Source organism: Chrysochloris asiatica, unplaced genomic scaffold (assembly GCF_000296735.1).
Source record: "Chrysochloris asiatica unplaced genomic scaffold, ChrAsi1.0 scaffold00042, whole genome shotgun sequence".
In the NCBI taxonomy this organism is placed as follows: Eukaryota; Metazoa; Chordata; class Mammalia; order Afrosoricida; family Chrysochloridae; genus Chrysochloris; species Chrysochloris asiatica.
Genome location: NW_006408560.1, coordinates 21,651,912 through 21,678,145, shown reverse-complemented (window position 1 = coordinate 21,678,145; position 26,234 = coordinate 21,651,912). Strand labels below are relative to the sequence as shown.

General features: G+C 46.8%; 4 protein-coding genes across 6 annotated transcripts; 2 read left to right on the top strand and 2 right to left on the bottom strand.

The window, feature by feature from the left end:
• Positions 1–5,171: 5,171 nt before the first annotated feature.
• On the top strand, positions 5,172–11,146 carry NR1I3 (nuclear receptor subfamily 1, group I, member 3). The gene is made up of 8 exons (XM_006861767.1): positions 5,172–5,278; positions 5,718–5,848; positions 7,975–8,144; positions 8,982–9,121; positions 9,486–9,631; positions 9,723–9,839; positions 10,042–10,147; positions 11,017–11,146. Exons 1-8 carry the CDS (start codon positions 5,172–5,174, stop codon positions 11,144–11,146), a joined length of 1,047 nt encoding a protein of 348 aa, XP_006861829.1.
• Positions 11,147–11,499: 353 nt separating this feature from the next.
• TOMM40L (translocase of outer mitochondrial membrane 40 homolog (yeast)-like) lies at positions 11,500–15,329 on the bottom strand. 3 transcript variants are annotated; one of them, XM_006861674.1, is made up of 10 exons: positions 15,127–15,329; positions 14,658–14,913; positions 14,293–14,360; positions 13,914–14,006; positions 13,387–13,488; positions 13,136–13,241; positions 12,832–12,954; positions 12,642–12,718; positions 12,100–12,202; positions 11,500–11,959 (listed from the first exon to the last, which is right to left on the bottom strand). In XM_006861674.1, the coding sequence occupies exons 2-10, from the start codon at positions 14,770–14,772 to the stop codon at positions 11,820–11,822; spliced, it is 927 nt and encodes a 308-aa protein (XP_006861736.1). In that variant the 5' UTR covers positions 14,773–14,913; positions 15,127–15,329; the 3' UTR covers positions 11,500–11,819. The 3 variants fall into 3 exon arrangements, with proteins under 3 accessions (XP_006861736.1, XP_006861737.1, XP_006861738.1); XM_006861675.1 differs by lacking the exon at positions 13,387–13,488; XM_006861676.1 differs by lacking the exons at positions 13,387–13,488; positions 13,914–14,006.
• A 3,722-nt stretch (positions 15,330–19,051) lies between these two features.
• APOA2 (apolipoprotein A-II) lies at positions 19,052–20,317 on the top strand. Its single transcript, XM_006861673.1, has 3 exons — positions 19,052–19,103; positions 19,591–19,723; positions 20,200–20,317. The coding sequence occupies exons 1-3, from the start codon at positions 19,052–19,054 to the stop codon at positions 20,315–20,317; spliced, it is 303 nt and encodes a 100-aa protein (XP_006861735.1).
• Positions 20,318–23,160: 2,843 nt separating this feature from the next.
• Positions 23,161–26,073, bottom strand: FCER1G (Fc fragment of IgE, high affinity I, receptor for; gamma polypeptide). The gene is made up of 5 exons (XM_006861672.1): positions 26,025–26,073; positions 24,025–24,116; positions 23,830–23,862; positions 23,386–23,406; positions 23,161–23,223 (listed from the first exon to the last, which is right to left on the bottom strand). The coding sequence occupies exons 1-5, from the start codon at positions 26,071–26,073 to the stop codon at positions 23,161–23,163; spliced, it is 258 nt and encodes an 85-aa protein (XP_006861734.1).
• Positions 26,074–26,234: the final 161 nt, after the last annotated feature.

The window sequence follows — 26,234 nt, the reverse complement described above, 5'->3', positions numbered from 1 at the left end:
CCCTCTTGAAACCTTGTAAGCCAGTCACTTCATGCCTTTATCATCCCCTCATTTTAGGTAGCCAATGTCTAGGTTGCCCATCCCTATCTACCCTGTATACAGAGGGGATAGCATTGATACTTGATGTGAAGACTCCTTCCCTCTTGTTGGTAGAGTTACTACCTCAATGAGTATAGGTCAAGTTCATCAAATTGTAGCAATCTACCCTCGTTTCCTTTATAAAATATATATATATATATTTTTTTAGCGGAGTTCTGATTATCAAGCCATCAAGGCTAGGTCAAACAGGTACTATCTGGAAATTTGGGTATTCTTAGTGCGTATCCCCTCACTTCACATCAGCTGGATGCTTCATTCTCATCCCTAGCCTTCTATGGCTATGACCTTGTCCATGGGCTCAGACATCCCCGGGTCTCACCACACTTTGGACCAACCAGCCCTTCCTCTTCTCTCTCTCATCTCCAGGTCAACAGGAGTCTATGGAACGTGGTTGAACTCAGACCATTTCTTCATTTCTGCCTTTCCCCCTCTTCCACTCACCAGTAGACCAATGAGATCATCAGCAAGCTTACATGCCTGCTCATGTGTTCCCTTTCAGTCTCGGTCTTAGAGAGGGGTTTGTCCTGAAGGAACTTGATTGCTTGCCTTATTGGCTTCCCAGCAAACAACTTGCTTATTCTTGTAGTAACCAGTCATACAACATGTTGGTTTTGGGTTTTTCCTGATGATATTTCTTTGAAGATGTATCTTCTGTCTCTCTAGCTGTTCCAGGATGGTCTGCTTGTCCCTTTTAGTGGGAATATCCCACCGCAGAAGGTTCTGGATGGAGCTCAGGATTCCACCTAAGGTCCTATACACTACAAAGGCTCCACAAGAGGTCTATTTCACTGGGCAAGTTGTAGAACCCTTTTTAGGTATTCAAATCAGTTATAGGCTGAAGACGGGCCTATAAGCTTTCTGTAATCATGTTCCCTGACATTCCATTCTATCCTACTCTAGTGTCTATTTTACAATAGTAGGCAAGGGAAACCAATATTCATAAGACAGTTAAGTATCTTATTATTTAGTATTAGTCCCCCTTTTCAGACTATGCCTTGATCCCAGTATTACAGATCCCTGTTGTTTCAAGGTTGAGAAGAAAATAGTTTCTTGATAAATTAAACATTCTATCATGGTTATAAGACAGGTAAAGGGGGATGGAAAAAAATAACAAAATAAAGTGAATAGTGATAAACATCATTATGAAAAAAGAAAGAAGAGCTGTGACATGAATAGATATATGCACACCCATGTTCACTGCAGCACTGTTCACAATAGCAAAAAGATGAAGACAGTCTAAGTGCACATCAACAGAAGAATGGTTAAAGAAACTTTGGTACATACACACACACAATGGGATATTACACATTGTTGAAGAATAATGATGAATCTGCAAAGCACCTCATAACATGGATGAACTTGGAAGACATTATGGTGAGTGAACTGTCACTCACAAAAGGACAAACATTGTATGAGACCACTGTTGTAAAAAGTTAAGATGATATTTTCTTGCTAAATGAAACATTCTATGATGGTTACACTGTGGTGGGAGGGAAGGGAAAACTATTCAGTGGCTAAAGGGTAGACACAGTTAACTTGGGTGATGGGGAAGGCAATATACAAGAGGGAGGTTGGCACAGGTAAGATGAAGGTAGTGGAAGACACAGGGAGGCATTTAAGAGTTTACAGTGAATAGAGGTTGTTGTTGTTAAGTGCCGTCGAGTCAGTTTCAACCCATAGCGACCCTATGTAGGGTTTCCAAGGAGCAGCTAGTGAGCTTGAACTGCCAGCTTTGAGGCTGAAGCCGACTTTGCAGTCCAGCGCATTAACCAACAGCACCACACAAACTCATGATACATGGAAAGGATTGCCATCATTGTAATGACACTATGTGTATTTGTATTTGTTTGATTTGTTGAATGTGGGACAGATGATCTGTTCTGTAAATCTTCAGTCAATTCACATTAAAACAAAAATTTTTTAAGGTAAGGGGGGGGATCTGTCTTCCCACTAAAATTTAAATTCTAAGAGAGCAAGAGGACATCTTATTTACTTTTTTATTCCTAATATCTAAGAGCTAGTAGAGTCCTGGTATGGCACTACAGGATAATGCACTGGACCACAAGGTCAGTTTGAACTGAAAGGTCAGCGGTTCAAACCCACCAGTCACTTCTCGAAAACCCTATACAGGGTCACTATTAGTCAGAATCGACTCGATGGCACTTAACAAAAACAAACAACAAATAATAAATTTTCAGTCAATATTTGTTGACTGAATAAATTGTATTAACTCTCAGAGTTGTACTCAAGCAAAGATACCAAGAGATACATACACATATTCACCATTTATTAAGCACCAGACCCAAGCCTCATGTTGCCTGGAATTCAGCTTCTTTCAAAATACAAAGTAATGCATAGTTGAATGCTGTACCACCATGATTACTCATTCTGGGAATCTGAAGAAGGCTCTTTTTAATTCAGTGCTTTTCTTGTCTCCCCTCTCTCTCTCCATGTGTGTCTGTGTGAGACTCTAGCCTGCACTTTGGGGTTTTAACCCATCTCCAGAACAACACTAATTTTGTTCTTAACCAAAGAAGCAGGAGACATGACAAAAGGAAGATTTTTTAAATGCTTACTTTTAATGGGAGAAGACTGTGTATGCAGGAACAAAAAACACCTGAGGAGATCTGCAATAAGAAGGCTCTTTCAAATAGGAAGACTGCAATTTGATTTCAGTATGTGAGGGATCAGATTTGGTGATGAAGTAGTGCTGTTTCCTTGGCCTGCTTTATCCAACATAGATTTAAACCCATTACCCATCCCCAAAGCATCAAATAGATTTTAAATAGCTTTTATCCTATTCTGAGATGTTAGGGGGAAAAAATATGTGCACACATGTGCATGTACATGTATGAGGGAACTTCAAAGAGTTCATGGGAAAATAGAACTAAAAAAATGGAATTTTTCTATGAGCTTTTGAAGCCCCCTCATGTGTGTGTATATACTAAACCACCAACCAAACTCATGGCCATCAAGTCAATTCTGACTCATAGCAACCTGACTTATGGTTTCCAAGACTGTAAATCTTTATGGAAATAGACAGCTTCATCTTTCTTCCATGGAGCAGCTGGTGGGTTTGAACTATTGACCTTGCATTTAGCAGCTCAAGGCTTAGCCCACAGTGCCACCAGTGCTCATTTAATATATATACTTCAGTGTCAATGCAGCACTGCAACCCCAACCAGGACTCCTTCTTTCGATTCTTAATCATTTTAGATCTTCCTGATTCCTTCATTTTAGGTTCAACACAGGACTAACTGCATAGCTTGCGGGTCTTAATGCAAAACAAAAAACACAGGACCCCTTGTTCAAATATTAAGCATTTCAAGATGGCAATGGCAAAGCATTACAACAAACATAGTATCCTACTGAGGTCACCAGCCCATGAAACCAGCTCTCTCAAATTAACATCAACAACATAAGGACCTTGATGATGTAGTGAGTTACTGAATTGGGCTGCTAATTGCAAGGTCAGCAGTTTGAATCTACCAGTCCCCTTGAGGGAAAAAGATGAGGCTGTCTGCTGCTGTAAAGATTTACCACCTCATATGAATGAACTGGGAATAATCTTCGTTCATAACAATCTTCATCTCTTTCATCACTATTTCAGTCGTGTTTATTTTATGGTTATCTAGTTATTTTAGAAAATGTAATTACAAAAAAATAAAACCTTAAGTTAAAAAAGACTTACAGCCTCAGAAGCCCTAGATAAGGTCAGTATGAGTCGGAATCACTTGATGGCAATGGTTTGGGTGTTTTGGGTTTACCTCTAATTTATTAGAGGCCGTTCTGATTATGGTGTGGTGCTGTAGGATAAAGCACTGGGCCTCAAGGTCAATTTGAATCACAAAGTTAATGGTTCAAATTCACCAGCCGCTCATTGGAAACCTTATACAGGGTTGCTATGAGTGAGAACTGACTCAATGGCACTCAACAACAACTGATTATGGAGTCCTGGTGTGGCATTGTAGGATAAACACTGGACTGCTAACCACAAACTCTGCAATGCAAACCCACCAACTGCTCCTCAGAAACCCTATGTAGGGTCACTATGAGTTGAAAGTGACCCAACGGCACTTAACAATAACTACTACTACTCTGATTATAGGAGCACCATGGCTCCATATGATAAGGACTGGACTGTAAACTGCAAGGTCTGTGGTTCAAGCTCGTCAGCACTCCATGGAAGAAAGATGAGGCTTTCTGCTCCTGCGAAGATTTAAATCCTTGGAAAGCCTATACAGGGTTGCTATGGGTCAGAACTGACTCAATGGTACTTCACAACAACTGCTCTGATTTAGTTCCCAGCCCTCCCTAGTTAAGAAATGGAGCCCCTTCTAGGTCTTGATATAGACTCTTAATTAGCTTCCAGTCTTTTTTCAGAAAAGCTTTCCTTTTGGGAGCCATGAGTAAATGTTCCTTTATTCACTTACTATTACTGCTGCATGAGAACAAACTTGCTCTGACTCTATGTGTTCCCAGCTTGTCCAGGGCAGGATGCAGATCTAAGTGTGAAGCTCACCAGTAGGGAAAACCTCTATGTACCTAAAAAGAAGCAGCTTCTAATGAGTCAGAAGGCCCTCACCAAGCAGACTTCCTCCCCATGTGCCAGCAACCAGAACCAGGGGCATGCTGGGAAAACCTCTTCACCATCCAAACCTTTGCCCTGGGTCCAGAGTCTGCCCAGTCTAGATAGTCACTAAGAGCAACTGGAAGCCACAAAGAACAGACATCCCTTATTTTCCAGGTCCTGGGGGTTATAATTCCTAACTCCAAACACTGGCAGCTCCTGAGATCAAGAGAAGCAAGGCCAGGGTAAGAGGTCGGGGAGAGACATCCCACATCAGATCCTTGACCTGAAGGAGGTGTTCTACCTAAGAAGAGCAGGTAGGCAATCTATTGGGAGCCAGAGGCTAAAAGCAATAAAGTAAAGGTAATGCTGGTGTCAGACCCAGAGTAGATTTGGGAAAATGCTCTGCAGAAGGGAGAAGAGGACCAATGGTGGCGGAGAGCTGACTGCTAACCCCTACCACATTCAGGGGTGTGTGAGAGTTACCCCAACACCTGAGGCCATGGCCAATGCAGAAGATGAGCCAAGAAACTGTGTGGTATGTGGGGACCGAGCCACAGGCTACCATTTCCATGCCCTGGCCTGTGAGGGCTGCAAGGGTTTCTTCAGGTAAGAGCCTCCTCTCCAATAGAAACAACCCCCTAAACTGCCTGTCAGTCAACCTTTAAGCCCTGAGACAAGTTTGAGCTTGTCCAGCTTCATTATTTCTGTGTCCTAGAGTTCAACTGCCCTGTGGCTCTGCCACATCTTGCCAACTACAACACTGTATAAACAGGTGACATGACAACAAGAGAGAAGGCCAAATATTTGTCCTCCAGACAGGCCACATTAGTCAAGAGCACTTACCATCCACACACTACCTACAAAGCGCAGAATTAAGTACTATGTCAAATGTGCTCCCATGGTACTGCTGGTGGTTCACACCCTTGGAGACCCTTGAGCGCAGCCCAAACCAGATTCCCAGTCCTTTTAGATCATATCAGGCCCTCACATACCCACCTGTTTATTCACCGCCATCCCCATCCCTAACAATGCCTATCTGTCACAGACGAACAGCCAACAAAAGCACTGGTCTCACCTGCCCCTTTGCTGGAAACTGTGAGGTCAGCAAGGCCCAGAGGCGCCACTGCCCAGCCTGCAGGTTACAGAAGTGCCTCAATGCTGGCATGAGGAAGGACAGTAAGTGACCCTGTTATGCCAAGAATCCATGGACTGCCTCTGTTTTGCCCTCTTTCATCCTAGAGTATTCACCACATAGCAGCCAGAGTAAACTTTTCAAAATAAGTCAGATATGTCACTATTCTGCTCAAAACCTCAAATGGCTCCCCTTCTCTTTTAGGATACATTATCTGGTCTAGCTCCCCAACTCTAACCTCTCAGAATTTGTTTCTTACTCTTTCTTTCCCCCTTGCTTGATCCATTCCAACTACACTGACTTCCCTGACATCCTCAAACACACAGATTCGACTCTCCTGGGACTTCTGAACTTATTCTTTTATTCCCTCTACCTGGAGTGCTCTTCCCATAAGTATTCATATGACTACATTTTCCTCTTCTATCACCTGAATATGGAGTCCTGGTGTGGCGCTGTGAGCTAACGCACTGGATTACAAGGTTGGTGGTTCAAGCTCACCAGACACTCCTTGGAAACCCTATACAGGGTTGCTATGGGTCAGAACTGACTCGACAGCACTTAACAACACCTGAATATAGTGCCTCATCTAGTTGTCAGTTCATAATAGCAGCCCTGTTCAGGGTTTCCAAGAAGTGGCTAGTGGGTTTGAACGTGGACCTTAAAGTTAACAGTCCAGTGCTTATCCTACAGCGCCAGGCCAGGACTCCCATCACCTAATTGTTGTTGTTAAGTGCTGTCGAGTTGGTCCTCACTCATAGCGACCCTGTATAGGATTTCCAAGTAGCAGCTGATGGGTTCGAACTGCCAACCTTGTGGTTCACAGTCCAGTGCTGATCCTACAGCACCACAGTAGGATTCCTATCACCTAATGAACACTAAGTAATTGTTCAGTTCACTTATTTAAGGATTTCTTTGTGCCAGGTAAGTTATGCTATATTTTCAAGAGATGATATAATTGGGGCTCACAGAAGTTAACTTACCCAAGTATACTCAGCTAAAGAATTAGCGTCTGTCTGACTTCCAACTTCTTATTTTTCCCATAACATAGTTGTTGTTGTAAAGTGCCGTCGAGTCGGTTCCGATCCGTAGCGACCCTGTATAGGGTTTCTGAGGAGCAGCTGCTAAGCTTGAACCACCGACCTTGCAGTTCAAACGGCTTTACATTAACCCACAGCGCCACACCAGGACTCCCTTTCAATATGAAGCAGTGGAAAGGAAACGAGAAGTCAAAAGATCTTGGTTTGAAATCAGTCTATATTGCTGAAATATTTTGAGACTTTGGAATCTTTCTAAGCCTGTTTACTTCTCTGAAAAATACAGGTAATGATACCTGCTCTATCTACTCATTATTATTAATATTTTTCAGAGAATAATACCTAACTGCCCTGTTGTTGTTGTTATGTGCCGTGGAGTTGGTTCCGACTCATAGCGACTCTGTACAGGGTTTCCGAGGCTATAAATCTTTACGGGAGCAGATCGCCTCATCTTTCTCCAGCCCATAAAAAGCCCTGGTGGCATTGTGGGAAAGGGGGAGGAGCCTTGAAACCTAAAACACTACCTTTATCATTTCAATGGGAACCATTGCCATTGAGTAGATTCCAACTCATATAGACCCTACATCGGCTTTTCCAAAACTAAGTCTGTTAACCGAAAGGTCAGTAGTTCAAACCCACCAGTCCCTCCGTGGGAGAAAGATGAGGCTATCTGTTCTTATAAAGAATTAGTCTTGGAAAACCCGATGTAGGGTCTCTAAGAGTTGGAATTGACTCAATGGCAGTGGGTTTGGATTTTATATACTCACAGTTTCATGCAGTGAGATTTATTCAATGGTTCCCAATGAAATGATAAAGGTAGTGTTTTCAAGGCCCCGCCCCCTTTCTCATCCGTGGTCAGTCATTTCCTTCAAATTTTTCTGCTCTGCTCTCCACACTTCCCTTCTTTGCCACAGGGCAATTTTCTGCTGCACAGCCTCACAGGTTAATGAGTGGGCTGGACTCCCCTGCCACTGGGAGCCTCTAGGGCCTCAGTAGACACCAAGGAAGCCCTAGAAACCCTCCTCCTTCCACCCTCTATTGTGCTGTGGGACTGAGGGACCCCAGGCCCAGGACTGGCAGCAAGAGGTGCTGTCTGCTGTTCTCCATAGCTTTGTCACATTTCTTGCCCCGTACAGTGATCCTGTCAGCAGAAGCCCTGGCATTACGACGAGCAAAGCAGGCCCAGCAGCGGGCAGAGCGTGCATCTCTGCAGCTGAGTAAGGAACAGACGGAGTTGGTCCAGACACTCCTGGTTGCTCACACTCGCCATGTGGGCACCATGTTTGACCAGTTTGTGCAGTTCAGAGTAAGCACTTAAACAGGATCTGGGCTGGAGTGTGACATCAAAAGAGGGTCTAAGCAGGGATGGGCAACTTTGACATTGGCTATCCAAAATGGGGGGCTACAAAGGCAAGAAGTGACTGGTTTACAAGCTCTCAAGAGGGAGCCTAGATCCAGAGGGTGTGGGGGAGGGTAGAATCTCCACTGAGTAGTATCCAATCTGTCTGGGTGGGGCTGGTGAAAGGAGATGGGGATAGCACTCATGTGGCACCATAGTGAATAATTACTCTCAGGACTGACTGTGAGGGTTGGAAATATAAAGGTAGACGTTTTATAGCAAAAGGAGAGGAGTGACTGACTTTGCAGTCCAGGAACAGAAGTCCCTGGAACCATCAAGGGAGAAGAGCGGAGTGTGGGGCCCTACCCAGAGAAACAGTGACACCAGGGATAGAGGCAGAGATGATGACATGGAGAGATGGAGCAGCTGGGGACTCTAGACCTGGAGAGGGAGAGGAGCTGTATGCTGATGACCATGGGACAGGTTTGCAGGGTATAACCTTTGGTTGTTTGATGATGCATGGAGGGGATTGTAACCATGGTAATAAAACGAGAATGTAAAGCTAATGTTCTCCCATGTAAACTATTACATAATTCACAATGAAACATGTTTTTAAAAAAAGAGGGTCTAAGGAAACTGGCCTGAGGGAGGGGGACTTTTTAACTAACTGGTGCCAAGCACCAACCTCAAGTACAGAATTTCTCCAGAAACCTAGCCTTGGCAGGCTCCTCAGGCCAGAACCCTTCCGAGATAAAGCTGGAGAGGTGGCCCTAGGCCTGGAGCCTTATGCTGTGATCTCTTCAGCCTCCAGCTCATTTGTTCATCCATCACCAGCCCTTGCCCACCCTGGTCCCTGTGCTGCCTCTGCTCAAGCACTTTGCAGACATCAGTACTTTCATGGTACAGCAAGTCATCAAGTTCACTAAGGATCTGCCCCTCTTCCGGTGAGTGACCTCCCATCACCTTTCAGGAAACAAATACTCCAGAAAATTTGTTGTCAGTGCTGTTGAGTCTGTTCCAACTCATAGCATCCCTGTAGGTTTCTGAAAAGCAGCTGGTGGGTTTGAAGGTTTGAACTGCCTACCTTGCAGTTGCAGTTCAGTGCATATCTTACAATGCCACACCAGAACTCCTCCATCACCTCGACTCCCCAAAAGTTATTGACCAAATTAACCCAACCCTCCACCTTTCCAAGCATCAGGTCTCCAGTTTCCAATTTTGTGTGTAAATGCCTAGGTCAAGAATAGGAATTCTTCTCCTGAGGTTCATGCTAGAATCTAAAGTGCCCTTGTTTCCTGTTCTCCACAGGTCCCTGCCCATGGAGGACCAGATCTCCCTTCTCAAGGGAGCAGCTTTGGAGATCTGTCACATTGCACTGAACACCACTTTCTGTCTCCAAACACAAAACTTCCTCTGTGGACCTCTTCGCTACACAATGGAAGATGGAGTCCATGGTGAGACAGTGGTGGAGCAGCAAGAGGGCACATGTTGTGATATGAGGTGGTCAGCTGACCTGGAGGATACTAAGCCTACCATCTCCTATAGTGGGCTTCCAGATGGAGTTTTTGGACTTGCTCTTTCGCTTCCATGGGACACTGCGGCGACTAGAGCTCCAGGAGCCCGAGTATGTGCTCATGGCTGCCTTGGCCCTCTTCTCTCCGGGTAAGCATCCCCCAAAGCACCAAAGCTCTTGCTCCAGCACCTCTACCCAAACTCCCAGCTCCTTGAATTCATCCATCCCTGGCTTTCTAACCTTTAAACCTACAGAATGAGTCTGTCTTAGCTTTAACCATCTGGGGCACTCACTGTCCAGGCCCCCTCCAACCTCCCCCCACATTGTCCATCCTGGCTCCCTACCCTACATACCGACTTGGGGTCACCCAGAGAGAAGAGATCGACCAGATGCAAGAGGTGATGGCACTGACTCTACAAAGCTACATCAAGGGCCAGCAGCCAAGGCCCCGGGATCGGTACGATGGGAGACTGGGACTTGGAACTTGCACTGGGGTGAAGAGCTAGGGGGTCATTGAGTTCAGAATGGATCCTTTTTGGTCCTTTCCTTTGAGAAACCAAGTCCCCTGGGGGGTCTAGTCCTTCCCTCTGGCCATCCCCATTTCACATAGTTCCGACATCCAAATTGTTCCTGATGCTGTTTCACCTCACTTTTTCCAGATTTTTTTTTTTTTTTATTCAGTAGAGATGCAAAGTAGTAGCTCACAGGCCCTGTATAACAGCATTCCTGAGATTGATGACACCCACCAATTTTCCAGACTAAAGCAGCCCTTCAAGAGTCTGGTTTGCTCACTTTCCTGAGCCCTTCACCTCTTCACTGGAGATAATTCCTTTCTTTTTTCCTTCCCCTTGATATAGTCATTCACAGTTACAGTGACGGCTCAACAATCTATGATCTAGGCCCTGAGGTACAATCCACTTCTGTTCTTGCTCATTCCTCAATGAGCCAATTTGGCCAGAAGAGGGACTCTTTATACAATAGAACACACCCACCTTCTAGAGCTTGCTCTAGAAGGCTAGACCCTCAGATTCCACAGAGTTGAAGTTCTGGGGCTGGGGCTGAAGTCTGGGGTCTTCTTCACACTTGGTTCTCAGAACTCTAGACTCAGAGGGAAATGGGCATGGTAAGAGAAGACATTGTCAGACAGTGGTCCTCCTTGGGGACCTTTGGAACCTTTGATTCATTTGTCATACCAGAGCATGATTTCCCCTAGAGGTCTCAATAGCTTCAATGAGAGGCAGTTCCAAGGACCAGAGTCTCAGGACAAGAGTACCAACTGACTTATTTCTCTACTCTTTCCCTGCAATCCCACGGCTTCCTCCAAAGGTTTCTTTATGCAAAGCTACTGGGCCTGTTGGCTGAACTCCGGAGTATTAACAACGCATATGGACACCAAATTCAGCACATCCAGGGGCTGTCTGCCATGATGCCATTGCTCCAAGAGATTTACAGCTGAGATCTGGCTCACCTTGTTTCCTAGCCCACCTTGGACACACTGAATTGGAAAGGGGAAAATACTGGTACCAGAAGTGGGGACTAACAGTGGCTGCAATGAAAGATTAAAGCAATGACTGCCTCTTCATGCTGTCATGGGGGAACTGGGGCGTGACCAAGGGGACAAAGCACAGAAGATGGGAAGGAAATATCCTCAGGGCTTTGAAGTAAATCTCCTTTTGGGAGTGGAAGGACCCTACTTTCTAAGACCAAAGATTTAGCCCTTCAACACTTCAAGTCTTGGAAAGTTCTAGGCTAGAAAATAGGGGGGGAAGCTAATCCCATGTAATGTTCTACTCCGAAGAGGAAGAGGTTAGGAGCTTTAATCCAAAGGGAAAGGAAATGAAAGGGAAAAGTCAGCCAGACATACCCTTAATCTTTCCCTGTTAGTCCAAAGCCCTAAGAGCATGAGGAAGATGGTGTGGGGCTGATGGTAGAGGTGAGAGCCTCAAACCACTTCCTCACCAGCTACCCCTGTAGCAGCTCCAGTTCTGAGGAGGGAATGGTCCTGTCCCCACTCTGCTCCTGGGGTCTAGAGGTCACCCAGTAAGGAGGGTTCTGGAGAGGGGCCTAGTCTCTGACCCTAGGGCACCTGACTCAGAGTTTCCAGCTGCTATGGAGGATCGGGGACAACCTCAGCCCACAGTGATGCTGAAGCCACAATGAAATCTGTTGCGCCAGTGATTGAGGAATGCTCCAAGGGCTAGGGTGACAGGCAAGGGGGGCATCTTCTTCTCCAGGACAGCACCCACACACCAGTTACTATCCACCAAGCCTGTTGGGGAAGAAAGCACCAAATAGGTTACTTACCAAGACTCAGAGAAAGGTGTTAGCAGAAAGAAGGTAGGGCTCCCTAGCCCTCGATATCCCACAAATCCCTCCACACGTTTGAACCATTATTGCAATAACCCTCACCTCTAAACACCATGTTGGCCTGGGGCAGAGTAAGGTGGTAACCAAAGGAAAAGGTCGTATCCTGTAGCCTTGTGTTTGCCTCAAATTCCACTCCAACCTGAACCTGAGAACCATGAGCAGGGATGGTAGAGGGATTAGCATCAGTGAAGAGAAAAGGGGCCCTAACAGAGGATCAGTAGCACTAGAATGAAGACACTCATAGAAATGTAAGTGAAGTGTAGGTAGAACAGTAATAGGTCATAAGCCCTGTGATTTCCGTAGTGTAGTAGTTATCGCGTTCACCTCACAACGAAAAGGTCCCCAGTTCAAGACTAAGTGGGAATAAGTTTGTTTTGGAGTCCTGGTGTGGTGCTGTAGGATAAGCTGGACTGCTAACTGCAGGGTCAGTGGTTCAAACCCACCTTGGAAACCCTATACAAGGTTGCTGTGATTTGGAACCGACTCAATAGCACTCAACAACAACAAAGATCCGTGGAGGGCCAGAGGAGCAAAAGGTCAGAGCTGACTTTCTAGGGTGGGGTATGGGATCAGTGTAGTCTTACCTGTTCATTTGCTCTATGGTAATAACTTGCATGGGCCCCACCTGACCCCACATTCAATGTAGCTTCCCAGTGTAGAGCTGCAAAAACCAAAAGAAAGGGGGAAAGGAATGTTATTGTAGTAGGACACAGTCAGAAACCCCAGAAAAATCCAGAATTGCCCCTCCCTGTACTACTCCACCTCACCCCATACCCGAGTACTTCCCGGCCAGTGTTAGGATGGCCCCCTCTTCGCCTGGCCGCCGGTGGTAAACTAGTTCTCCCCCCAGTACCAGCCGATGGGTGAGGCTCTGCAGGAAGTGAGCAACCATGATCACTGTGGAGGAGCGCAGAGACAGGGTCAGGGGGCAGTGATAGAGACAATCTCCAAACCTGTCCCTTACCCCTCCTAACTGTCCCAAGAAGGTCCTTTCCTCCTTCCTGGACTGTACAAATGAACAAGCTGACATTAGCAAATGGGCAGTTGAGGTAAAATGAGCCCTGTCCCAATGCCTCACCAGATTCTCCAATCAGGTCAGGATTCCCTAGGGTCAGAGTGGCTGTGTAGTCGTCCCCTCGATACTCGCCATCAAACTGCCAAGTTAAGAACTTGGCCTGCTGCGTCTATGGGGAAAGCAAGAAGTAAAATCTCCCTCCCTCAGTAAGATCACTATCGCTTCTGTCCCACCCACTGATGTCCCCAGAGCAGGTCACTCATTGGGAAGAAAGAGGAAATGCCTCAGTGGACGGAGACAGGAGGCAGGGTTACCTGGAAGACAGCCTTAGCTCTGAGTCGCTCTGCCAAGAGGAGCAAGACCTGGGCGTTGAGGCTGCCACTGCTATCCATATCCCCTACCACAGTGGGGAACACCTGTTGAGAGGGTAGTGAGGCTGAGCACAGCTGTACATCCAAACCTAAGCCCAAACGCAAGATTTCCTTACGGTTCCTGGCGCCCCCTGGTGGACACACAAAGATAAAACTCCGGGTTCTTCACAAAAGTTTACCATTTTATGAATCGGGCTGCGAACCGCAAGGTCAGCAGTTCGAAACTACCAGCTGTTCCGCGCGAGAAAGATGAGGCTTTCTGCTCCCGTAAAGATTTTCAGCCTCGGAAACCCTGTACAGGGTCGCTGTGAGTCGAAACCGACTCCACGGCACATAACAACAACCGTTCAGAAGACACAGAATAGGGTGCCTTGCCCATTCTCCCCCACGACACACACATTTCTTCCTCCACCAGACCTGACTTCCCGCTGGGGTTTTAGGGAGATGATTTAAGTGTGTGATGTCCTCACCTCACTGGGACTAAGCTGACTGTCTCCTGCATAGACAGCATGGAGGTGGTAGCCCGGCAAACCCAGGGCACTCATATGCACAGTGTGAGCCACCTGAGAAAAGAGAAGTCATTGTAAGAGAGAGCATCCCTGCACCATTTCAATCCTGCATCGCATCTTCTCATCTCCTCCCCACCCAGAGGACCTCTTAAGAATCCTAAATATCCCAACATACACCAAGGATCAACAGAGTAAAAGCAACAAGTTCCACAATCAAGGGAGGTAAAGGATCTCCACATCCTCCCTCATTTGACACATACAGATAGGCTGAGTCTGGAATACAAAGGAAAGGAGAAGGTGGCTGGGGACAGGCAAGGAGGGGTCAGAGAAGTGGGGGCACCTGGAAATGGCTGCTCAGAACCTTGTTGACCACGAGCTTCACACCCTCCATCTGTGTTGGAAATACATCTGAAGGGGGCATGAAGGGAAGAAAAGGAGTAAGTACAGACATATACACAGACAAGGAATCCCAATCCCATGAAGTGGTCTCCCCTTTGAATCCCACAGGAAGTACTTCAGATGAATTGACCTTCATTCAAGTCCGACAAAGAAATGCTCCATATTATTCTGGCACCTGATCTTCCCTGACACAGGATACCCAGCTGTTGTCGCCCCTTCCTGTTTCCATTTCTGGACGCCCAGAATTCAAGACCCTCCCTTCATTTGCTCCTTTCAACTTGAGACACCTTAGCATCAAGTTCCCACCTTTGCATAGCCGGTGCAGCTCATCGAAGCTTCCGGGGTTGGGCAGAGGTTCCTCTCGGCGGGGGCTTCGGCGGGGCAAAGCCCCCATGGGGGCCAGGCCCAATGTGTTCCCCATCTCAGCCCAGAGGAGGGGGAGGGGAAGGGGCAGGGGATAGCCTTAGAAAGGACGCTGTAGCTTCCTCTACCCCCCACGGGCCCCACCCCCCATCATCAGGCTCCCCAGTCCCAGAAACTTCCACATGGTCCGTTGCTAAACCTGAAATGGTAGGAAGAGAGGGCACCGATAGAAAGATCGAACCCCATGCACATTCCCGTCCCATCTTTGATCCCTCACCCCCACCTGTCACAATGTTTCCTATTCCACTTTCTAATCCTAGCGCATATCACAGACTTCACCCACCTTCCCAGTGTTTCTACTCTTCACTACCAGGCCCCCAGGCCAGACTTGTAATGGAACAGTAGCCCTTACCGTCTCAGACCATCTTGCTGCCCCTTCCCCTCCGGCACACCCCGGTCATCTTGATGGGGGCGGCCATCTTGAGTGATGGCAGAATCGAGGCTTCACACTGCATTCTTAGAGCAGTCACGAACGCCATCTTGGAAGCGGGCGAAAAAAAGATATCAAAAAGCCAGCCTACCGCCCCTCCCCTACTGGGCCCCGCCCAGTCGATGGGGAAAAAGGCCGCCTTGTTCTTCCAGGATCCAATGAAAGAGGAGAAAGCAAGGGAGTGACAGATCTCACAGGCCGAGAGCTCCAACTCCGGCGCTGCCGCAGGAGGCGAAGTGGGACTTGACTGGTGGATCTTTATACCGAACTCTAGTAGAGGCCTTAAATTGCCGGGCCTCTCCAACGTTGGGCAAAACTTGTGAATGTACTAGACGCTTGTTGTTGTCAGGTACCATCGAGTCTGAACCGACTCATAGCGACCCCATGCACAGCAGAACGAAACAATGTCTGATCCTGGGCCAACCTCACTACCGCTGCCACACATGAGTCCATCAATGATGCCACCTGGCCAATCCATCTCGTTAGGGGTCTTCCTCTTTTTCTCTGACCCTCCACCCTACCCAGCATGACATCCTTCTCCAGCGACTGTTTTCTCTGGACAATATGTCCAAAGTATGAGAGATGAAGCTTAGCCATCCTGGCCTCCAAGGAGCACTCTGGCTGCACTTCTTCCAAAACAGATCTATTGGTTCTTTTGGCAGTCCATGGCACTTTCAGTATTCTCCTCCAACACCACAACTCAAAGGCATCAATTCTTCTACGATCTTCCTTATTCACTGTCCAGTACTAGACGCTAGGGGGAGCATTTTGTAGCTTGGGTCACTGAAGCTCCCTCTTGAACCTTGAGAAAGCCAAAACAGTGAAGCCTGGACGCTCCTGTCTTGTGAAGGGTGGTGGTAAGAACAATTGTGAAGCCTTCTTTTGAACCTTGGGTCTTACTTCCCTCTCTTCCCCATAGAGAATTCCTGGAGAGCCCTCTTGACAGCCCTCTACAGTACACCTCCAAATGAGTATCATTCACAACAGTTCTCCGGAAGATGTGGACACATGTATCTCTCCTCGAGGTGTTAGTTAAATGCCGCCGCCTAGTCAGTTCTGACTCCGCAGCTGGTGAATTTGAATCTCCAGCCTCGCGGTTAGCAGTTCAGTGCTCATCCTACAGGACCGTCTTGCCCCTTTTGATGGAATGGGATGGGTGTGAGTGGAGCCGGGGGCTCCTGTAGTTAGCCCTTCTTTCCCTGAAGAACTCTCAGGCAGAGTTAACAAAATCCAGGAATGTAGACTCAGATCCTCAAATGTGCTGTACCTCAGGACCATGAATAAATCAGTGGAGTGACTCTCACCCAGTAAGCACGCCACAGGAGCATAATTGAGAATGGAGGAAGATTTCTTGAATTTGGTCACTACCTTCCTCATTAGCCGGCACACCTCCATTCCTCTCTCTCAGGAAGTAGGCTTTGGGGACTTAAGGGTGAAAGATTCCAATACTTTTGATATCTACTTAGTTGGTTTTGCCTACATGTTTTTGGCTTGGGAAATGTACCTCTGCCTTTCCTCACAATCAGACCTAGGCCTTGACCAGAGAGATGCTAATGCTTCTGCTGACTCAGTATTGACTGACTACTACCTAGAACTGATAAGGCGATCAAATGACCGGGGACCTTCAACCTTTAGCCTGGCAAAAACCTATCATTCACCCTGTTTTTTGTTTGTTTTTTTTTTTTTGCCCCTGCCAGAGACATCCTTTGGGAGGAGGAAACAGGAACTGCTTTCTGAATTTGTTGTACTGGGGGTAGGGTATGCTCATTGATCAGCACCCAGGAGGGTCATTCTGGGCTCTCATGTTTTCTGCCTCCTACCTGATTACACATTAACTCAGAAAGGGAACAGAGTTGATCACAGTTACCCTCTGACCCGAACTCCATTCCCTAAACCCTATTATCCTCACCCCTGCCAGATTTCAAACCCACCCCTTGCCGGGGTCTGGCCTCGACAAAGGGGTGAGTACACGAAGGTGGGGTGTCTGGCGATGATAGAGAGAGAGAGAGAAAAAAAAAAAAAAAAAAACAGACGCAAAGAAGACAGAGACACAGGTTTGATGCAAGCCGCCAGACAAACTGCTCAGTGGCAGACATGCACACAGAACTAACTCTAGGTGGCATGTCTGGAGAGGCGAGAGAGAAAAGAAACACTCGGAGACCAGAGTGGATACAAGCTGACAGGCAGATAGACCTGCTGCCAAGAATGCACGCAGAACTATCTCTACCCCAGTCTTTTATTTTCTCTCTTTAGGGAAGAGATCTTTACAGAAGAAGAATGGTATATTATTCAAAGAAGATAATGCTTAATGATTCACAGAGACAATCTTTAAGATAAATTAAGCCAGTAATCCTTTCTTCCTTACTGGGTTTAACCTTTCTAATGAAGGCGAGGTTTCACCTTCACATTCCTTATCCTCTATCTGGATTCCACACTCAAATGCTACAATGTTCACTATCATCAGGGGGAAGAAGAGCATCTGGATCAAACTGATTAAACCCAGGGCAGTCTGAAGGAGTTGCCACCATTTTCCTTTTCCCAGAATCTAAACTGATTAAACCCAGGGTGGTCTGAGGGAGTTGCCACCATTGTCCTTTAATCCAATATTCCCAGAATTTACCACTCCACCTCAAGTGAATACCCCAGGCAGTTCCTCTCCAGAACCTCCCTGCTTAATCCCAGTAAACCTGTCCTTGTTTCGTCCTCTGAGGAAGTTTTACTGCCTCGGTTCTAGGGCGAAATTCGGTTTTATTAATGTACATGGATAATCAAGAACTCATGTTCTAAGTTAATATTAAACATAACTGAATAATCAAATAAGGAGCAGTTCTGACACTCATCCCAGGTGGCTATCGCTTGTACCTCAGAAAGATTCATTCCCAGGACCCTATGCACTGCCAACACAGTGGAGACATTAAGAGAGGCATTATAAAAACCATTTTCTCAGAAGCTACAATTACTGGAGTTAGAAGAATAGAGTAAACAATATTAGGACTTGTACAGAGGTAGCCCAACAGTGAGTTCACAGATACCAATGAACCCGGGACCCCAGGAGGTCACTTCCTGGGCCTGCAGGGTTCATGGCTCGCCATACCGAGGAGGGCCTAGGGTTTGGATTTTTGTCCAAGTCACAAGGCCTCAGCTTCCCAATAATAGCATTTTATGTCATCCCCGACAGCACACACACACACACCTTTTTTTCCTTCTCTTTCTCCAGTCTCACTCTGTCAAATAGCAATGGAAAATCTTAAGGTGGGAGAGATGAAATCTACCCAGGATGGAATAAAGATACCAAGAGCTGAGGGCTTGATATGTCAGGACTTTCTAGAAAAAAGCTAGTAATGCTTCCTGATGCATTCAAAGTTAAGATCTACTTGCCCAGAGCCCCTAAAACAAATCCCAACCCAGCCTAAAGTTTACTTTCTTGGCATCCACTAAGACCTATCCTCCCACCCCCAACAACTACCTCTCACCTCATCACCATGAGTCTCCACGTGTTTGTCGTTTCCTCCCCCGCTTCTCCAACTTGTTTATTCTAACACAGGCCCTGACCCACTAGACCTTCCATAATACCTGTCACCTGACAGGGGGTGGGGAAGCAGACAGGTATATATTCACTGCCTCCCAGCCAGATTCGGCAAAGACGGCAAGGACAGAGACGCTGACTAGGTAGGGTAAGGAAGCAGAAGGTATGGGCTGTATCCAAAGATGGCTGGGTTTTGTGGATGGGGAGGAAACCAGCTTGGAGTGGGGACCCAGGTAGGGAGATCCTTGGGGAGATGCTGAAGACCACCAGGTTTCAGTGCCTTCCCTCCTGTTCCCAGGCCATCTTCTCACTATTACCACCATGAAGCTGCTTGCAATATCTGTGCTGCTCATCACCATCTGTAGCCTTGAAGGTGGGTATCATATGGAGAGGAGGGTCTAGGGAGGAGACAATGCTGATGGTTCTAGCTACCCATCTGTCTGCGGTCCTATGACTAGGTCTTGTAATTGCAGACTCAAAGGGAAGATTAAGCCTCCTCTAAAACCCAGAATCAGTCACTCCTCAGAAACTCTTTACAGGGTCTCTGTGAGTCGGAACCAATTCGATGGGACTTAACAGCAACAAAACCCAGAAAGCCCATTGAAAGACCTGGAACTGGATACCTGTTTGGGGAATTGGCTGAGAGTTAGGACTGGGTATTGGCAGAGGGTGTGGCAGGAGGTCAAGACTTGATTGTCATGGACCTGGTGGAGGTGGTGTTTCTATGCCCTGGAGTTGGTTCTGACTCATATCAACCCTGCACAGGGTTTCTGAGGCTGTAAATCTTTACGGAATGAGAAAGCCTCATCTTTCTCCCGCTATGGGCCTAACTGAGAAGAACGTGTGTATGTTTTATACAGGAGCCTTGGTTCGGAGAGAAGCGGAAGAGTCAACTCTACAGAGTATGTTCTCTCAGTACCTCCAGACCGTGAGTGATTATAGCAAGGACATGATGGAGAAGGCCAAAGCTCCAGAGCTTCAGGCCCAGGCCAAGTGAGTCCCAGGGACTGTGGAGAGAATGAAGGGAAGACGGGAGGTCTTTGGGAGGACTAAACTCAGTCGTGTGTGCAGGTTAGAGATTAGGCATAAATTGTTGTTGATGTTGTTAAGTGCTGACTCATAGCAGCCCTGTATAGGGTTTTTGAGGAGTGGCTAGTGAGCTTGAACCACTGATCTTGTGGTTCAAAAGAAAAATCTTTTCATGACCCACTCAACCCACTCCTCTTAGATCCCACTAACCTGCTGGACAGACAGATAGGAGCAGCAGGAAAGGTGCTTTGCATTTCTGTCTCTAGCACATATTCCTGTGATTTATTGTTTTCTTTTCCTTTGGGGAGCTTTGTCATGCCAGGGTGAACCAGGCACTAGAATATGGGGATCTCATTCCATCTGCTCTGATTTCCCACTAACAAGGCCCCTCCCAGTGCCTAGGGTCCCTCACACTGACCTCTAGTCTCTCACATATCCAGGGCTTACTTTGAGAAGACAAAGGAGCAGCTGGCACCCCTGGTCAAGAAGGCTGGAGAAGATCTGCTTACCTTCTTCAGCAGCTTTGTAGATCGCAAAACAGAGCCTGTCTCCAAGTGAGGCATCCAAACCTTTGTCTTTCATCCTCATCTGGCCACAAAACGCTTGCTGGCCAGGCCTAGAGCTCCTCTCTCAACTCACCATGGTTTTCTACAATAAATACTGACCTGTCAAGCTGTGAGCCTGGTGTGTTTTAGGGATGAAAAGAGGTAAGAGAAGTAAGGGAGGAATAGAAGAAATCTTACTCTAAAATAAGTGGAGCTTTGGTATGAAATAATGGAGAGAGAGTTGAAGAGACAGAAAAGAGAAGAGATAGGAATGGCAGAGCAGGGATGCCTTCATTCTTTTCCAAACCCAAGAAATCTACCTCTAGGCCTGGGAATGGATTTGGTCACGGAGCACTAAAGAGTTCTGCATTGAACTTGGAAACATGAAAGGAATAAAGTATTCATAAATCAAATCTCTAGATTCCTAGGATCACATGAACTGAGGGAATCCCTCAGAATTTTCTCGTCATCATTTTATAAAGAAGAGAAAGCTTCCGAGAAAATAACCCACAGGTATCACCCAAGATCCTTCTTTCCCTTCTGAGCCAAAGGAACATTAAACTAACCAGAGATCTCAGTCTGAATTCCCAGCTCCCACAGTGAAAGAATATGCCTGGGTTTACTCCTCTCCCCAAAGGTACTCTCATTCCTCCATTCAAAATCTCTCAACTAGACCCCCTCCCTGTCTGATGAAGACGGATTCCAAACCCCTATCCCATTATTATCAAGGTGTTCTTCATAGAACTGGCCTGGAACTAGCAGCCATCCATGGTCATTTAAAGTCCTGACAGCTACACAACTTGGTAGATACATAGGCCTAGAGAAACTCTGGGAGCTCAGTTACATCAAAAATAGAATGGAAACCAGGCTGGAATGATGCAGGGAGGGTCAGTCTCAAGATGTAGAGCATTTTCCAATGAAATCTGTTCCCATTTTACCTTTCAAACAATTGCTTCCCTACTTTGGTTTATTTCTTACATCTCAATTGAAGTCACCTTTCCCCCAGACACTGGAGATGGCTCGAATTTCTTCACTATACTGATCAATCTTCTCATTGTGATCTTCAAGATGCTTAACACTCTTAATTACCTCCATCCTCGTCTCTTTCCTCTAGTCTTCCCCCCCCCCGCCCCCACATATAGCAAAATGTGTGGAGACAGAGATCTCAGTCTGAATTCCAGCTCCATTACTTGCAAGGTGACCTTGGGCAGGTTGTTGTTAAGTGCCTTTGAGTTGGTTCTGACTCATAGCCACCCTTTATAGGGTTTTCGAGGAGCAACTGGTGAGCTTGAATTGCCAACCTTGTGGTTCAAACCAACTTTGCAGTCTAGTGTATTAACCCACAGCGTCACACCAGGACTCGTTGGACAGGTTAATTAACTTCAAAGCGACTGAATTTCTTCACAAAGTTAGTGGGATGATCAAATAATACAATGAGCTAGAAACACTTTGAAATTTTGAGTAACTATACAATACTCAAAGTCCAGCATTGGGGACTTGCAGGGGTAAGTTTGGAGACTCTGGGTCCATTCTGACAGGGCTGCTAGGTCAGAGCAAGGATTGGAAGCATCTGATGGGGTTCTGATGCGTCCAGGACACCCTGCCTTTAGCAAGGCTGAAAACAGGACAAGCACTGACCAGAGGGATTCCTTGACCATCTGCTCATGCACTTAGAGGCACTGACCTTCCATCTGAATCAGACTTGGTCACCTTTGCCTCACCCATCTCCATTCCTTATCTGGCCCTCTAAGGTTCCTCTTGCCCCAGAGCCTGCTCCAAAAACATCATTCCCATAAAACTTCTCATTAGGCACTTCGCACAACCCTGTCCCTACCATCTCTCCTGCATGTCTGGTTTTTCAGTTATGCCAGGTCCCATATGCATGTACATTGTGAGTTGTTCTCACACTGCTCCCTGAAGCCCACTCTAGTATGGATTGGTGACTACTTGGGGAACATAGGCAGACTCCCCCACAACCCAAACTTAGTTTAACTGCCAGTTGGGTGTAGAAATCATTTCTTAGGTTCTAATGTCTTCAAAAACAAAAACAAAAAACCCCCTGGGTAGTTCAAACAATTAGCACCCTCGGCTGCTCACCAAAAGTTTGGAGATCCAAGTTCAGAGGCTCTTTGAAAGAAAGATTTATCAGTTTACTTCCAGAAATCAGCCAGTGTAAACCCTAGGGAGCACAGCTCTACTCTAACCCACAAGTCAGAATCAACTGGTTTTCAATCTCTCCAAATATGCCTAGAGTCTCAACACGTAATTCACTATGCCAGTTCCATCCCAGTACATCCGCAGGTAGAGAGTCTTGTCCCTGCCCTAGCCACAGTCAACATTCATTCCTTATTTAAACAAAATAATCCAGAAGTCCATTAACCTGTGAGCTCTGTGAGATTAGGAACGGAATCTGCCTCAAAATTGTATCATTAGGTTGAAACAACTAATTTTTTGTGATATATATTTTACCTAATTAAAAAAAAACATTTTAAAACAGTGTAATAGTAAAAAACAAACCAACTAGTGTCCAGTCTAGTGTTTGGCAGAGGCTAAATGTATATATGGTGACGAATAAATGAACAGAACCCAGTCTGTGATGACTTTATTAGAGGAACTCTCATGGCATTGTTTAGTAGAAGAGAACAAGACTAGAATGTTAATGAATAGTATTTGAGCATAAGTCTTATGACAGGGAGGAGGGTCCACAGTGAGTATGAATGAGGGGCAAGGCCCACTACAGGAGTGGGGTCAGGTGGCATTAACTGCCGAGGAGGGGAACATATGTGGATGCCAACCATGAGGGCTAGGAGGAGGAGGAGGAACATAAGGATGTGATGGAGGGCATCCATTCTAAAGCTACTGTGGTGGTTTCTCATGCTTCAGGGTCTCGTATGTCTCCTGGTTCCGGGTGCTCAGGCCCTGGAGGTAGGGGTCAGAGGATGGTCAGGAGTTTGAACCCATCCCAAGTTCCCTACCCACCCCCATAGACTACAGATCTTTCAAAGGTCACTCGAAGGTCCACCCTTTTCTGCTAACTTCCTGGAACTGGGGGTGGTGGCAGTGGGAGTTAAGTTCACTCACCGTGTAAATGCCATCTGACTTCTGTGGAAGCAAAAGGGGTAAGGCATTAGAGACCCACACCTCCTTCAGGACCCTCCAGCGCCTTCTTCCCCACCCAAAGAGGTATCTGGCCAGAAGTAACTAGCCCCTTGAGCAAGTGGGCTCACACCTGGATGCCCTGAGACATGAATAAATACACATTTGCCTACATGAATACAAACATGCAACCACACAACATACAAATTTCATTCATTGTCACCATATTCTTGATTTTTTCCCTACAGCTCCACTAGGATGCAGGGTAGCGTAGTGTGAGGTGGAAGCAGTGGGACCTCTTAAGCATAAATAGATCAGCACTTGACATACACCCTCCCAGAGGTTCAGAGAGCTCAGACCGCAAGGCTAGATTCCCACAAAGGCTGAGTCTGAAACACAAAGGGTGCCCATGGGTGGGAGAGTCCATACCTCATAGTTGGCTACTGCCTTTCGCATCTGGATCTAGAGTAGGGGAAAGGTGAACAGTAAAGAGAAAGCTAGCGACCCATCCACCTTCCCTCCAAACGCCATGGGGGACACCCTTTTTATTCCTGCTCCTCAAATCCATGCTGCCAACATCCTCCCCCTTCTAGCAGTCCTCAGGCCAGCCTGGCCCAGCCTTACCTTGAGTCGACAGTAGAGCAGGGTGAGGACAATGCCGTACAAAAATAGGATCGCATCCAGGATATAGCAGAGCTGAGGCTCTTGCAGGGCCGCTGAGGGGATAGAGGGTGCCCATGGGGTCAGGGGCATCAGGGAGGATCTGGTGCTCAGAGGAGAAAAGGGAAAGGGCTCTGGGAGGTAGGACTGGACCTAGAGGGGAGTCCTTCAAGGAAAGAAACTGCCTTCCCCTTCAGATTCCTGTTTCTCTGGCCTCCCCTCTGCCTTCTCCCCACACCAGGGCAGGAGAAATGTGAAGGATTCTATAGTGATGGAACTTATATATGTACTGAGAATTGAGGCTTCCCCATCAGCCCCCAACCCTCACTTTTTAGTACTGTGGTTTCCTCAGGCACCATTAGGCATGTCACCCCCCGCTCAAGGGACCTATCTGTGCTTACTGGGCTGAGACCCAAAACCTCAGCCAAGAGGGGTAGAGTACAAGGGAGGCAATGATAAATTTCAGCACAGAAACCACAGGAGTGTCTCTGCTAAGTCCTGTGACCTGCGGCTAAGGGCTGGACAGGAAGGATGTGCGCTAGGGGAGACAGCAATTACTCCATTACTGGCCATCTTGCTTTCTATCTTCCCATGAGACACTTAAACATGGAAAAACCAGGGGTCTGCTTTCCTAGATATCATAGGTATCAAAGGCTCAGGTCACACGGCTGGGGGAATACCTTAGCCCAGCTAAAGGAAATGCCCACAAGCCCTGTGGATTCCATCTCCTGGCACACTACCCTGTCACTCACTTACCCTGGGCCTCTGAGAGGGGAAGTTTTATGTAATTTTAAAAATCAAGTAGGGTCTAGACTTCAGAGATTGCTCCAGGTCTCTATGAGAAGAGCTCATAGGTGTGGTACCAGTAGAGCATTTTTTAGTAGCTAACACTCTTTCACATACAATATTGCATAATTCTCAAAACTACCAAGGGAGACAACATAGCCATTTTATGAATGACAAAACCATGGTTCAGAAAGGTTAACTCATTAAGGGTTAGGCAGTTATTCAACAGAGCTAGAACTGAAATCCAAGTTTACCGTCTCCAAAGCATATTTTTTCCTTTATTATGCTTCATTGTCAATGCTCCGTCCTCATCCCACTGTAGTAAGCTGGTTATCTAGTTTAAGCCTCTCTGCTTTTATAACTTGGCTAGTGGAGTTCCTCCCCTCCTTTTGATTGCCATTTCCCTGAAGTTTTCAAACCTCTCTCCTCCATCACACGACCCAGCTGCTGCCATTCCTCTTCAAAACACAAACACACAGATATGCATGTGCACACACAATTCCAGTACAGCCAAGATGTGAGGGTTCTTAAGCCTTAAAGCTGCCGGGCCTTTCCTACTTCCGCCACCATTTCTCAGCTGATGCCAATGTCTCTTGAGGTTATATTGTACTGTCACTCTCATATCAGCATAGTGACACAATGCATGTTACTGATGCCCCACAGAAGCAACAACAATGCCTGTTTATCTTGACCTCCTTTGCTTCACTCCCAAACACAAGGACAGTCCTTAGCTTCTTTAAGGGAGCTCTGTACAATTTAACCAGCTAGTGACTGGCTCCCAATGGGCAAGACCAAAGGTGTTCTACACAAAAATGCTAAATGTGGGATATGGCGCATTGCCCCAGACCAGATCTCCATGTCACACAACCACTCCTTCTCCCCAGCCAAATTAAAGCCTCCGGAGGGTATCAGTCTTTTAAGAGAGGAAAAGACAGAGTAGGACAGGATAGGAACAGGACAAAAGCTATGACAAAGACAGAAGAAAGGAGGGAGGTATGAGCATGAATATCTAGTGCCCTAGACGGGGGCTGGATAGAACCAGACTCTGGTTAAGTCCACCTCAGCCCTTGTGCTTGTCTGCCCACTGCCAGTCTTCCTCTGTCCTTGCCTCAGCCCTTGAAAACATGCCCTGGATGCCTACCATGGAGCCCAGCTCACTGCCCATTAAACCTTCTCACCTGCTTGTTGAATCAAAAGAAGTAGGAGCAAGACCACGGCTGGAATCATCTTGGGCAGGGGACTGGGGGCCAAGTGCGTATCAGACGCTCTGACAGCACTGCGCAGCTTGTACAGGCTCAGCGAACAGTTCCTTGACCACAGAGTTCCCCCCTTCCTGCCACGCCTTCCCCCACACTTTGGCCCCTTCCCCTTCCTGCACTAAGAGACTG

Coding starts and splice junctions, on each gene's coding strand:
- NR1I3 (XM_006861767.1), top strand. CDS start 5,172: ATGGCCAATGCAGAAGATGAGCCAAGAAACTGTGTGGTATGTGGGGAC. Junction 9,122..9,485: donor AAGGATCTGCCCCTCTTCCG/GTGAGTGACCTC, acceptor TGTTCTCCACAG/GTCCCTGCCCATGGAGGACC. Junction 10,148..11,016: donor CAGCCAAGGCCCCGGGATCG/GTACGATGGGAG, acceptor CTTCCTCCAAAG/GTTTCTTTATGCAAAGCTAC.
- TOMM40L (XM_006861674.1), bottom strand. CDS start 14,772: ATGGGGAACACATTGGGCCTGGCCCCCATGGGGGCTTTGCCCCGCCGA. Junction 14,007..14,292: donor TTCTGAGCAGCCATTTCCAG/GTGCCCCCACTT, acceptor CTCTTTTCTCAG/GTGGCTCACACTGTGCATAT. Junction 11,960..12,099: donor GGCCAACATGGTGTTTAGAG/GTGAGGGTTATT, acceptor CTTCCCCAACAG/GCTTGGTGGATAGTAACTGG.
- APOA2 (XM_006861673.1), top strand. CDS start 19,052: ATGAAGCTGCTTGCAATATCTGTGCTGCTCATCACCATCTGTAGCCTT. Junction 19,104..19,590: donor CACCATCTGTAGCCTTGAAG/GTGGGTATCATA, acceptor TGTTTTATACAG/GAGCCTTGGTTCGGAGAGAA. Junction 19,724..20,199: donor GAGCTTCAGGCCCAGGCCAA/GTGAGTCCCAGG, acceptor TCACATATCCAG/GGCTTACTTTGAGAAGACAA.
- FCER1G (XM_006861672.1), bottom strand. CDS start 26,073: ATGATTCCAGCCGTGGTCTTGCTCCTACTTCTTTTGATTCAACAAGCA. Junction 23,863..24,024: donor TGCTCTACTGTCGACTCAAG/GTAAGGCTGGGC, acceptor CCCCTACTCTAG/ATCCAGATGCGAAAGGCAGT. Junction 23,224..23,385: donor AGTCAGATGGCATTTACACG/GTGAGTGAACTT, acceptor CCCTACCTCCAG/GGCCTGAGCACCCGGAACCA.